The following is a 13,707-nucleotide window of genomic DNA, read 5'->3' as shown; positions in this document are numbered from 1 at the left end:
CCATATAGTATGCAGCAACCGGAGGAGTCACGTTGGGGGAACGGCAGAAAGCAGCTATCCGTTTACACTACTTTGCTCTAGCAGCTATCTTAATGGTGACTGCGTGGCCGGGGGGAAACCTGATCGGCCAGATCCAGCCGAAACCGGGAGGGAGGGAGTGGGCTTTCCGGAGGGGGGGAGGGGGGAGGGAGACGAAGAAGGAGGAGTAAGAGAGGGGGAAAGAAAGAGGAAAAGAGTGCGAGGGAGTGAGGGAGGGAGGAAAATAAACAACAAAAAATGTCCTCTTCCTCCCCCACCGGGCAGATTGCAAGTGCGGCGGACATCAAGCAGGAGAATGGGATGGAAAGCGCCTCGGAAGGGCTGGAGGCGCCCCGAGAAGTGGCGGGGGGCGCGGCGGTGGGGCTGAGCCCCCCGGCTCCAGCCCCTTTCCCCTTGGAGCCGGGGGACGCCGCGGCCACCGCCGCCGCCAGGGTGAGCGCAGAAGAAGGGGCAGTGGCGGCAGCTGCGGCCGGAGCTGCGGCGGATCAGGTACAACTCCACGCGGAACTTCTGGGCAGGCACCACCACGCCGCCGCCGCCGCGCAGACCCCGCTGGCCTTCTCGCCCGACCATGTCGCCTGCGTGTGCGAGGCGCTGCAGCAGGGGGGCAACCTGGACCGCCTGGCCCGGTTCCTGTGGTCCCTGCCCCAGAGCGACCTGCTACGTGGCAACGAGAGTCTGCTGAAGGCGCGGGCGCTAGTGGCCTTCCACCAGGGCATCTACCCTGAGCTCTACAGCATCCTCGAGAGCCACAGCTTCGAGTCGGCCAACCACCCGCTGCTGCAGCAGCTCTGGTACAAGGCGCGCTACACCGAGGCCGAGCGAGCCCGCGGCCGGCCGCTGGGGGCCGTGGACAAGTACCGGCTGCGCAGGAAATTCCCCCTGCCCCGCACCATCTGGGACGGCGAGGAGACGGTGTATTGTTTCAAGGAGAAGTCGCGCAACGCGCTCAAGGAGCTTTACAAGCAGAATCGCTACCCTTCGCCTGCCGAGAAGCGGCACCTGGCCAAGATCACCGGCCTCTCCCTCACCCAGGTCAGCAACTGGTTCAAGAACCGCCGGCAGCGCGACCGGAACCCCTCCGAGACCCAGTCCAAAAGGTAAGCGCCAACTTTCCTCCTTCTTCTCCCCCACCCCCTTCCCAGCTTTCTTTTCCTCCAAGCGCTCACAAACATGGCGCTTACCTTCCCCACCGGCCTGGTCCGGCTGCCCACCTCTCCCCGCCCCCCACCTCTTTCCCCAGTCGGGGGGGGCGGTTGCGAGGGGCGGGGGAACCTCCCTCACCCTCCCTCTTCTTCCCCCCAGAAGTTTCTCGTCGCCCGCCTAGGTCTCAGTCCCCGCCCCCACTTCGGCTGGTCACTGCTGCCCGGTTTCCCACCCCCATACTGCTGGCTTTGAAGTTGCCACTCACTCCCAGGTTCAGGCCGGGCAAAGGGAGCTTGTAGGAGCCGGGAAGAGAGTTCTCGCTGCCGCCCGAGGCTGCTGAGGCTGCTGGCGCCGGCCGGGGTCTGCACCTCCGCAGGGTCAAACCCGAACCCGCGCGCGCTCCACGACCCCGGGGTCGGCTGACCCCGAGGCCTGCGCTGGAGGTCATTCTCGAGGCTCTGGAATGAGGGGAGTGTTGGGTGGGGGCTAGCGGCGCAGAAGGGGTCTGGGGACGTCGAGGTTTTACATGACAGAGTTAATCATTCACCCTGCCCGCTGTGGTTCCTTTCGCGGCGCGGCAACGTGGGGTGCTGGTGTGGCTCGGCTCTACAGTGTTTTGAAACCTGATTCTGAACTCCTTCGGATCGGGTTTCAGCGCTGCCGGGGTAGCGGGGACCAAGGACTGCTTCCTGGGACGCCGACACTGCGGGGTTCCCTTCTAGTATGAGCAGTGGGATGGCGGACAGGTTGGCATAAGGCGACGGCAAGAAAGGAGTGAGGGCGCTATAACCTCATCACCTCCTTGAGCGCCCACCCTGTCGAGTTCGAACTCTTTGAGTGGCAGGTTCCCCTCCCCCCACCAGAGAAAATACTGGGCTTGCCATTTGTTTTGTGCGTTCTGCCGATTCAGATACTTGGTGTGTATGTGTGTATTGTTGGGCGAGGTAAACTAAGGAGAAACAAAACCCAAATCCACTGAGGTCAAGTTGTTTCCAACTCATAGCGATCCTATAGGGTAAGATAGAGCTGCCCCATAGGGTTTCCAAGACCGTAAATCTTTAGGGACGCTGAATGCCACATCTTTCTCCCGTTGAGCGGCTGTTGGTTTCAATCCTCCAACCTTCGGTTAGCAGCAGAGCACTTAACCACTGGGCCACCAGGGCTCCTTAAAGTAAGGAGAAGATGGGCGAAAAAGATAGTGTCTCCAGTCCCCCGCCCCCACTGGAGGGAGAGAATCCAAAAGTAGCTCCAGGGTTCTGCTCAGAGAGGGAATCTGGGAGCGGGGGAGCCCGTTTGGGCCAGGTGAAGGTGACCACCCCAGCGTTCCTGAACCCGCAGCGGCGCGTCATCGCCGCTGCCGCCTCTGCGCCCGGCTCCTGATGCAGGGAGGGGAGAAGGAAGGTGCTATCCCAGCGCCTAGCCTCGCGGTAACCAAAACAAAACGCGCACCGCGAAGCGCTTGCACTCTTCCAGACATGCAGAGAGACCCAGAGTTACTCCGCGCCACCTGCTCTTGGGCCGTAGAGGTCGCGAAACCCCGAAGGAATTTGCGGGGCCGGGGCCAGAGGGTGAGGAGCGGGCGCGGCGCGCAGGCCATCTGCTCTGCAGCCTCAGCTTCTGAGCTGGGCGCGTTCCCTAGGTCTCCCCTGCTCCCCCACACCATTCTGCCGACTTCACCACTCCCTCCATACCCCCGGCCCCAGCCCAGTTGCCTGGTTTAGGCCCCTCTCCGGATCTACCTCCCACCCGCACCCCGGGTGAGTCACTCTCGCAGACGGCGACGGCGGCTCAGCCTCAGCTCGTAAATCAAAGCGCTTTCTGCGCTCCTGGCCCAGCAGCCCAATCCCGGGTAATCCCCTCCCTTTGGCATGAAAAGGAACCGACGGCCGGGCACTGCAGGGATGTAGAATCCTCTGCTGGGCCAAGAGCCGCAGCGCTTCCAAACTGACTCTTATTCCTCCTTTCCCCCCGCCCAGCCTCAGACCAAACAGGAAACCCCCACCACTACTCCCACCCTGATTTGGTCTTTCCCCCAAACTGGGGAGCTGAGGAACACAGTCGTGCCTGAAACAGAAGGACTGAGGGAGCTGGGGAAGGGTCTGATAGTTACAAGGCCGATAAGTGACCCGCACCCTTTCCCTCCCACCTCACCAGGGCACTGGATGGTGTATGTTTAATAGGCCTCTTTGGCTTCCTTTGGAATCAAAAGCGACTGCATGTAACTGTTCTTGGGTTGAAAGTACTTTTCCCACAACAAGGACAGCCACTTTGTTGAATGAGAGAGTTGTCAGTCTGGTGGAGTAGAAGTTTGGGAGCAGGTGAGAAAATGGTCTCTTGTTAACTAACTGGCAAAAAAAAGCTGAACACTTCCCACCTGCTCTTTTGGCAGTTTCATCTACCTCCAAAATAACACTAATCTGAATTAGTTTGAGGGGAGGGGAATTCCTAAATAAACAAGACCAACCATCTCATTGGATGAATTTTTCCCATGTTCTCTGTGAGGAATTGCACTTCAGTGCTATGGAAACACATATACTGTTCTCTGTTGAGTCTTACTAGCTGCATTTACTGTTATTAAAAATTACTGGGATCTTCCCAGATTCTCGGACTGGTCAAAATGTGCTGAAAGGTCTCAGCCTAAACAGGACTAACAGACCAGCTGTGCTTTCTTTAAATACTGTCTTTGATGGGTTTAGAAGCGAGTTTTCCAAAATGGCATTATGTAAAATGTCACCTCCCTGACCTTCTGAATGTCTTGATTTTCCCCTCTATACAGTGAGTCAGATGGCAATCCCAGCACTGAAGATGAATCCAGCAAGGGACATGAGGATTTGTCCCCTCACCCACTCTCTGGTTCATCCGATGGCGTCACCAACCTCAGCCTTTCCAGTCACATGGAGCCAGTATATATGCAACAAATTGGAAATGCTAAGATATCATTAAGCTCTTCTGGAGTTTTGTTGAATGGAAGCTTGGTACCTGCAAGTACCTCACCTGTCTTCCTTAATGGTAATTCTTTTATTCAGGGACCCAATGGAGTTATCCTTAATGGATTAAATGTGGGAAATACACAGTCAGTGTCATTGAACCCCCCCAAAATGGCATCAAACCTTGTGAGCAATGGTATATCCATGACTGACATACTGGGGTCTGCCTCCCAGGATGTGAAGGAATTCAAAGTCCTCCAGGGTTCTGTGGCTAGCTCAACAGCCACCACCTCGTACAGTCCCAGTGCCCCTGCATCATTCCCAGGGCTAATACCCAGCACTGAGGTGAAAAGAGAAGGCATTCAAACAGTGGCTTCCCACGATGGAGGCTCTGTAGTGACTTTTACTACACCAGTGCAAATTAACCAATATGGCATTGTCCAGATCCCCAATCCCGGAGCACAAGGCCAGTTCCTTAATGGGAGCATTGGATTCTCTCCGCTACAGCTGCCTCCTGTTTCAGTGGCCTCTTCACAAGGTAAAAGTCTAATTTGGCACCATAATGCAACCGTGAATGTTGGTCAGCTGCTCTAATTAATGCGTTTTGTGAGAGCTATAGACAGATGTTACTCCTCAGGAACTTTGTCAGCTGCTCTAGCTGCAGAAGACTCTTGACTTGATTGTCCTTCTTCACAACACCCATGTAATAGCCGGCTTGCTTGAGTCTCTCACATCCTGGGGATGAGCTTTTATTTTCCAGGCAACTGAGTGGAAAAATACAGTTCACAGCAATCCTTGCCAGTTCTACAATTATAGAAATATGATAAGTCAATCAGTGCTTACAGAATAACCCACTGCTTGACATCTTAATATTAAAAATTAATAATATTGCTTAGAACACAAAATAAGTCTAGCAGTTGGTAAGAATGTGTATACTTTACCTACAGACTATTTATTTGACAAAAAAAAAAATGTTTTAAAAGAGCAAGCTGAAAAGACAGTATTCCTCCTGTCATCAAGACTAACAGACCTAAAGGAAAACCAGAGAAATATGTGATTGGGTTTCTAGTGTGCTCATGTGTATTCATCCCCTAAATGTGTGGGTTTATTTAAGAAGACAGCCATAAGCCTTATTTTACACGCTTGTGGCTTTACTACAGACAGCTCAGTCAGCCAGAGAGAGCTCTGATCTGAAATTAAGGAAACCTAAGGCTGATATGCCATTTCTTCACTGACTTTAAGCAAGTCTGGGTCACTCTGTGTCATTTTCTCTACACTGAAATAGGAATGGTTAGAATTTGGCAGTAGACATTGCAGAGCCCTTTGAATTCAGGAGTGAGAGATGTTAATGCAGGTTTACCTTCCTGTAAGCAAATCTGACTGCAGATTTTTTACAAAAACAAAGTAAGCAATGCTTGGCCTTAAAGGTTCGCTTCCTGTAAGATTGTTTACCGAAGAAAAAAATCAGTTCATGCACAACTCTTCTCTTTCCACAACTATGATTTACTTATACTTATTTGAGACATTAATGGGCAAATTATTGTGGGGTAAATTTCATTTGGTATATTTGTTTTTCTTCAGGTAAAATGGTGGTAAAACACAACAGTCCTGCAGCGTACTCTTCATTTTTTTTTCATTATTCCAAGCTATGGAGAGAGTTGAGCTAAGACACAATCAAATATAGGTCAAAAATATGAAAACCAAAGGGAAAGCCAAAGTGCTTAGTTTTACAATAATTTAATTTACTTTTCTAAGAGTAGATAACATTTTACAGAAACAAATTTGAGCAAAAAGGTATGGTATGTGCATTGAGAAAAGAGAAAAGCAAAAATTTTTTGATGTGTAATCTAAAAAAGTGCTACCAGAAAATTATTACTAACTTTTAATAGCTTTTTTTTTCTAATAGCTAATTTTTTAAATGGGACATTTAATAGGGATAAGGATAGCGTTTTCAGTTAAAATTGCTAAGATCAAATGACAGGCCGTCAATCCTGAGACCATCTGGGTGAGTTGAAGGCATAAGTTTAACCAGATGGGTCCAGGGAGCAATGTTTCTTTTAAGAAGTTGAGTATTGCAATTTGCAGTAAGGCACATTTTGCAGATTCCACCTTTCTCTAAAACAGATAGCCTTTCTTAAAAATTTCTAGACAAGATCATCTTTCTATAGTTGGGATTTATATGGAAAAGCAAAATATCCACGCCTTTTATTCACTTTATACTATAAGAAAATAAGGGGTTTTTTTTCTTACCATCGTTAAAATATTGTTATATTTTATACCCATATGATTTTTCACTTAGATTTTTGTACTGATTTTAAAATTATTGTCCAATTTATAATTCAATTGCAGTTGTACCTAAAAATCAAACTTTAGATCACATCAGCTTCCCCCCTTCATTTATGTATATAATAATTTCCATTCAGAAATATTATTTATATTCAGTGGCATTTGGGGGAAATATAGTATCTATTATGTTATTTTGGAGTCCTGGTAGTGCAGTGGTTAAATGCTTGGCTGCTAACCAGAAGGTCAGCTGTTCAAACTCACCAGCTGCTCTTCTGGAGAAAGATGTGGCAGTCTGCTTCCATAAAGATTACAACCTAGGAAGCCCTGTGGGGCAGTTCTGCTCTGTCCTGTAGGGTCACTATGAGTTGGAATCGACTCAGCGGCAGCAGGTGTTTTTTTGTTGTTGTTGTTGCTGGTATGTGATTTTGGCTCTGTCAAAATGTGACTAATAATTTTGTTCACATTCACCCTGGCAAATAATTTTACACACACATAAGTAAATAAATAAACCAAAAACCCTTTGCTGTCAGGTCAATTCCAACTCCTAGCGACCCTATAGGACAGAGTAGAACTTCTCCATAGAGTTTCCAAGGAGCCACTGGTGGATTCGAACTGCTGACGTTTTGGTTAGCAGCCAAAGCACTTAACCACTATGCCACCAGTGTTTCTATAGCTAAATAAGTAAGCATCTATCTCAGATGTTTTTTGCAGTCTAAAAAAAGTTAAAATATATTTACATTGGTGTCAACCCTTTTTGAATAAAAGCAATTGTTTCGTCTCTTAGGCATTTATATTAGGGAAGAACCCAAACATACCAAGAAATGTTTTTTTTAACACCAGTATTTTATTGAGGAATACTTTCTAATGGTTAAATATTTGAAAAGAGTTCAAACATAGTGTTTTAATTTTGCTTTTCTTTTAAAGAGATTCCCTTGCATTTAGGGTACTTAAAAATGTTTGGAGAATGTAGATATAAACAGCCCCGTGGCACTTAAGTATCAATTGTTGTTCGTTGCTGTCAAGTCATTTCCAACTCATGGTGACCCCATGTGTGTCAGAGTAGAACCACTTCATAGGGTTTTCAAGGCTGTGACCCTTTCGATAGCAAATTGCCAGGCCTGTGTTCCAAGGTGCCTTTGGCTGGGTTCAAACAGCAACCTTTCTGCTGGTTGTCGATACAGGGGGCCATATAATCACAATTATTCTAATAATTCAAGAAGGGAAAACTTCTGGGTAAACTACCTTTAACATTGAGTTGTTTTCTCAAAATGTAAAGCTTATTGAACATTTAATTTCAGATTAGCATTAAACAACCCATCTGAATTATTATGTTACAGCCCCCCTTCACCCGCCCATCTACCTCTCCTCAGTAGCAGGATTTGAAGGCCTAGACCATTTGAATGCCACCATTTCACTGTGCCTATTACGTAAAGACTCAGGAGGAAAAGGGTTTTATTTGATGTACATGGGAGGGGTCTGATCCATCTACATTGAGTTATCTGATTTGAAGATCTTGTCAGCTTTCAGCTTACTTTTTTTTTTTAACCTCTGGTCTCTACAGACCATTATAGTCAGAGCCTCAAAAGATAGAACCTTTTAGACGAGGATTAGCTCTGCTTCTATATGTTAATCTGTATTTTAAAAAGCAATTCCAGTTATTATTATTAATTCTTCCTATCATCACAGCACTGTTTGAAATTTCAGATCTAGCACAACAAAAGAAAAAAAAAAAAACCTTTCAAATGTTTGTTGACTTGACATTACTTTATGGCTAGTTCGGTGAGTGTTTGAAACTTGCCTATACAGGTTTATATGGTTAACTTTAAGCCCTGGGGTAACTCATTTTGCATGGTATTTTCTACATTTCCATTATGTCAGTTTCTGATCCATCCTGAACAAAGGCATTTTATTTTGTATTTGTTTTCTAGTTCTAACTGGCAAATTTAATCATCACCATCAACTAAGAGATATCAATTGGTAATAATAAACCAGAAACTTGACTGAAATGAGAACTTGGAAAGGATTTTTTCTCATACTTGGTTTCTAAGCCAGTAATTTTGACTCCCAGTTGGTCAGCAGAATCACCTGGGGAGTTAAAAAATACATAGACTCTAGGTCTTACCTGACACTTAACTGAGTCAGACTCTTCAAGGAATAAAACCAAAAAAAGAGTTACCATTGAGTCAACTCTGACTCGGGCAGCCCTGTGAGTGTCAGAGTAGAAATGTACTCCATGGGGTTTTCAGTGGCTGATTTTTTAGAAATAGATCATCGGGCCTTTTTTCTGTGGCACATCTAGGTGGACTCAAACCTATAACCTTTGGGTTAGCAGCTGAATGCTTAACTGTTTGTACCACCCAGTGAATCTATAGTGTAAAGTGTTCCAGGTGATTCTACTAAACTAGTTTTGGGCTAAGGTTATTGTATACAAGTGTTGTTTCTTCATCGATAATATACCTCCGGAAAATCATATATGTAAAACTGTAACTTTTTTTTATTCCCTATCACTTTCATCAATGATAATCTGTACTTTATTCTTTCTAGGTAATATTTCAGTAAATTCAAGCACTTCAGATGGGAGCACGTTTACGAGTGAGTCCACCACAGTCCAGCAAGGAAAGGTTTTCTTCAGCTCTCTTGCTCCCAGTGCAGTGGTGTACACTGTTCCTAATTCAGGCCAGACTGTAGGATCTGTTAAACAGGAAAGCTTGGAGAGGAGCCTGGTGTTTTCTCAGTTGATGCCTGTCAATCAGAATGCACAAGTAAATGCAAACCTGTCTTCGGAAAATCTCTCTGGGAGTGGCCTCCATCCTCTGGCCTCCTCATTAGTTAATGTATCCCCAACTCACAATTTTTCCCTGACTCCCACTACACTACTAAATCCCACCGAGCTCAACTCTGACATTGCCGATAGCCAGCCAATGTCTGCGCCTGTGACAAGCAAATCTACTGTGACGTCTGTCAGCAACACTAACTATGCAACTCTTCAGAACTGCTCCCTTATTACTAGTCAAGACCTAATGTCAGTCCCTATGACCCAGGCTGTCCTCGGGGAAATAGTTCCTGCAGCTGAAGACCAAGTGGGTCACCCCTCCCCAGTAGGACACCAAGATTTTGTCAGAGAACATGGTTTGGTTCTGCAATCAGTAGCTAACATAAAAGAGAATTTCTTACCAAATTCTGAGAGCAAAGCAACAAGCAACTTAATGATGCTAGACTCCAAATCCAAGTATGTCCTAGATGGCATGGTTGAAACTGTCTGTGAAGACCTGGAAACAGACAAAAAAGAGCTTGCCAAGCTCCAGACTGTCCAGTTGGATGAAGATATGCAAGATTTATAAACTTAATTTCCCGTTCATTTTTTGGCATCAGCAGACAAATCTTTTCAAGAAGCCCTGAGGACTTTTCCCATTTTCCCATTTAAAGGAAAATGCTCTAGTTTTGCAAGTAAATATATTCAAGAGACTTTGGACTGATCTAGGTGAAGATCAGGTTAAATAAATAGGAGTGGAACGGAATTACCGTAACCTTTTTGCTCACATAGAATCTTCCCTTTTTCATAGATGGAGACAAAGGAACAAGATTAAGTGTATCAAGTCAAAGTGTATCATTTGGTTCACTTAATATAATTCTGAGATCAGAATGGAACTTGATAAATAGTTTTTAGAAATTAAAAAGTGTACATCTAACATAGAAAATTAAATATTGGTACAGAGCATCAGAAACAATGCAATTCTTTTTGTTTACTTTTACTCCACGGGCATTGATAAGGTTAAGAAGCATAAATGGTACTCCAAACTGTTCTAATGATGTATTTTTGAAGTTAAGTATCTTAAATACATATCTCTGACAAATATATTTCTGTGTTTCAGCATTTTCACGAAAGTCTTGGCTTAAGCCTGTACACATTTCCAAATGTGATTACTAGTAGTTCTGTGTAGCTGAGAGAGTTTGAAACTCCACTGAAAACTCTGAAACAAACTTCAGTCTGAATGTAAATATATTAGCTCTATAAGCAGAATTGTGAGTAATTACAGTGAATTTTATTTATACTGTATGTGTTTCTCTTATACTTTAGGCGCTACAAACTGAAAAGAAAACTGTTTTCTTACTGTTTAATTTATTCTTATTGTTTGAACAGGAAGTAAACATAGTTGTTTCCAACAAAGTTTTACTTTTTGTAGGATTTTAAAAGTAATTTTTATCAGGAGCCTATTAAGGTCAACATTAATAACACTGAGGCAGGAAATCAAACTCCCAATATTGGAATTTTGGTACTTTTTTCCACATCCTTGCTCCTTAATTAGCAACTCTGATTCATTTAAATATGTTTTTCTATAGAATTCTATGTGCCTTTTTACCTTGTGGCCTTTTTATTATTCTTACTAAGGTACAGAATTTGCCACAGAAGCACTGATGGTTCTTTTCTTCTATCCAGCAGGGTTAATTTCACCACAGAATTGCTTTAAATCTGAAGAACTTAAGTTTCACAAATATTATGTATAATGTTTATGATGTAATGAATGAACTAATTATGGTTGATGCTTTTCATTATAATGAAAATAACAACAATTAAATTACAGACTACCATGTAAGGTAGGCTATAGACTATCAAAACAACCATTTTAGAGTAAAGAAAGACTATATAAAATCTATGGAGTAAAATTCTTTCCTGTTGAAACTTAGTTCTAAATGTTTTGAATTAGTTATTACTTTATGACACATGGCTCTTGTTTGCACTATATTATCATGTCTTTTATAAAAGTAAATCTTTTGGGTTTCTGTGGGAAGCTTGTTTGATCATGTTGTGAGCCGTGGTTATAATTTTTATCAGGACTCTGAACACAAGATGTAACAATGCAAATAACTTATGTGTAGTGAGTAAAATTACTCTGTTCTCTTTTCTCAAGAAAAGTGAGAAAATGATCTTTTCAGAGATCACTTAAGGTTGTTGAACATAAAGATGTTACCACATCTTGCTTTATTTAAGATCAGAACAAAGGGTCCAGTCTAGCTCTCTACATGTCCATTGGCCAAGCAGTTGAATAAGGGCCATAGAGGGTGTAACTTTTGTTGTTACTGCAAAGGGAAGTTGCCGGCATAGATATAGAGCCCTACAAAGAATTCCTCTCCCATCATTTTCATAAAGAGCTTACATCCCTTTTTTGTGGAATTAGTGGATGTACCTAAACTGCTGAAACTGCATGTTCTTTGTTTTGTTTTTGTACCAAGTCAGGTGTTTTAAGAGTTCTCTTCCACTCTACAACTACTTATAAAGCTTGTTTTTTTTCTTTAGGTATGTGCTGATCATGTTACTGAGATTAATAAATTACATGGCTCTATAGTGTAGTTTACATGAAAGTGATGTTTTCCACTTGATTGCTGCAGATATCAAGAGTTTGTTACTTATTTGAAAATACCCATCCAATAAGGTAGGTGGGAAGATTTAAACAGTAACTGGAAAAGTTTTATATGTCTTCCAAAAATACAATAAGCATCTCATTCAGAATTCTTCCTCTTTTCTCCTTTAAGAAAAGGAAAAGATAGCACAAAACTTACGAGTTACACAAGAAACCCATTCATACTCCCAATGTGATATAACCAGGTAGCTGTACCATATACCAAGTAAGAATCAATGCACATCGTAAAGAACTTATTGTTCTTTGCTGTTCTCAGTAAAATAAGGGCCAGTTTATATGTAGCCCATGTACATGTGAATGGAATAAGATAAACCCCATGATCTCCTTGCACAAAATTGCAAATATTTTTTGCAATACCAAGGGCCAAACTCAGAACCCTTGGAGTTCATGTGGTAGAACTTCCCTCTTACATAAACCAATGCTTGAAGATGCTGCAAATGACCCTCTATGATCCCTGCCGAGGAATCAGAATGGGGATAAATAACTCTCCCTGCAAACCCCAAACCCCTGCTGCTGGCTGTGGGACTTTTGGTGTGAGCCTATCTATGCACTCTGTCAGCCAGAGTTTGGCGTTGAGCTCTTAGTTACATCTAGTAAAAGACAGTCTATTGTTTAAAGAGTAGGTGCATTTGTTCCTCAAGCAAGCAAGAGCACCTGTGTTGTACTGCTTTATATCTTATGTATATTTATAGTAATGAAAACAGTCTTTGAATTGTACATGTTTCAGTGCCTTCTGTTATGAAAGGCAGGTAGATGTTAGAGCCATAGATAAAAATCAGTAGTAAATTGCACATCGACCTTCAATCTCCCTGTATATGCCCTTGTATCTTGCATGTTAAAAGGTGGATTGTTGGGCATGTGTTTCGGCCTGCCCTGCTACATGCTAGACAAGTGTGCATTAGTACATAGCCACAAGTTCTTCATTCTTTGAAATGTTTTTGACAGTTCATCTCATCATAAAAATATAAATCAGGAAAACTGGGGGGAAAAGAATTATATTTGACAAAAGATGTTTCAAAGTCTTCCTAAACCTATTAAATAGAGCCTAACAGTTTCTTTGTATCTGTTGGATACATTTAATGTTAATTTAACATTACCACCATCCATACATTTTATTAATCAAAATCATATAGCATGTGACTGTTTTGGCTTTCAGGGCTCTCAAAAATGTTTTTATTCTTTTGTTGCATGTACTGTATGTTTAGAGGCAACCAGTTATATACTCAGTATGGTTTTACTGTGCCTTATGCAAAGAGTAAATCTATACAGATTGTCTATCATGGGATGGGTAACAAGTCTTTACTGCACTGTTAGGTGATGGCACACAGAGCATGTCCTGGAACATTTCTGTGCTTAATTACCCAACCAAAGAGATCTAAAGTATGTATGTCGTACTGTAATAGGGGTTTATGCCTGGACAATTTAAGTGTTTTATTTGTTTTCTGAAATGATGTGAACTTATTTTTCTAAACACTATGCTGAATAAACTTTATATTTATACACATCTTGTGTTGAAAAAGTTATTTGGAAAATACTGCTTGTTTGCTTGCCTTAATGTGAGTAACCCACCTTACTAGACAAAGGACAGAAAATAATGTTGATTTTGGTTTTTTTGAGAGTAAAAAAAGGGGGGTGGGAGAAACCCATGCAAAAATTTTATAGGCTGGCAAATATAAGGCCGAAAGGAATAATTTTGAGAAAAAATTTCTGTTGGTCTTCGTACCTACAAACCCATTGCTGTTGAGTCGATTCCAACTCATAGTGACCTTATAGGACAGAGTAGAACTGCCCCACAGGGTTTCCAAGAAGCAGCTGGTGGATTCAAATTCCTGATCTTTTTGGTTAGCAGCCGAGCTCTTACCCAAGTATGCAATTCATTTAATCAAACC

The 13,707-nt window shown here is 43.3% G+C and overlaps 1 protein-coding gene across 1 annotated transcript; it reads left to right on the top strand.

The window, feature by feature from the left end:
* Positions 1-202: 202 nt before the first annotated feature.
* On the top strand, positions 203-13,320 carry LOC100658477 (homeobox protein SIX4). The gene is made up of 3 exons (XM_023546622.2): positions 203-1,139; positions 3,962-4,650; positions 8,943-13,320. Exons 1-3 carry the CDS (start codon positions 277-279, stop codon positions 9,737-9,739), a joined length of 2,349 nt encoding a protein of 782 aa, XP_023402390.2. The 5' UTR covers positions 203-276; the 3' UTR covers positions 9,740-13,320.
* Positions 13,321-13,707: the final 387 nt, after the last annotated feature.

The sequence above is a fragment of the Loxodonta africana genome, chromosome 10 (genome assembly GCF_030014295.1).
Source record: "Loxodonta africana isolate mLoxAfr1 chromosome 10, mLoxAfr1.hap2, whole genome shotgun sequence".
Classification (NCBI taxonomy): Eukaryota; Metazoa; Chordata; class Mammalia; order Proboscidea; family Elephantidae; genus Loxodonta; species Loxodonta africana.
This window is presented reverse-complemented; position numbering and strand designations above follow the sequence as displayed.

What these genes read in the sequence shown, in the direction of transcription:
- LOC100658477 (XM_023546622.2), top strand. Translation starts at nt 277, where the DNA reads ATGTCCTCTTCCTCCCCCACCGGGCAGATTGCAAGTGCGGCGGACATC. An exon ending in TCCGAGACCCAGTCCAAAAG is followed by an intron (nt 1,140 to 3,961) that starts GTAAGCGCCAAC and finishes CCCTCTATACAG; the next exon opens with TGAGTCAGATGGCAATCCCA. An exon ending in TTCAGTGGCCTCTTCACAAG is followed by an intron (nt 4,651 to 8,942) that starts GTAAAAGTCTAA and finishes TATTCTTTCTAG; the next exon opens with GTAATATTTCAGTAAATTCA.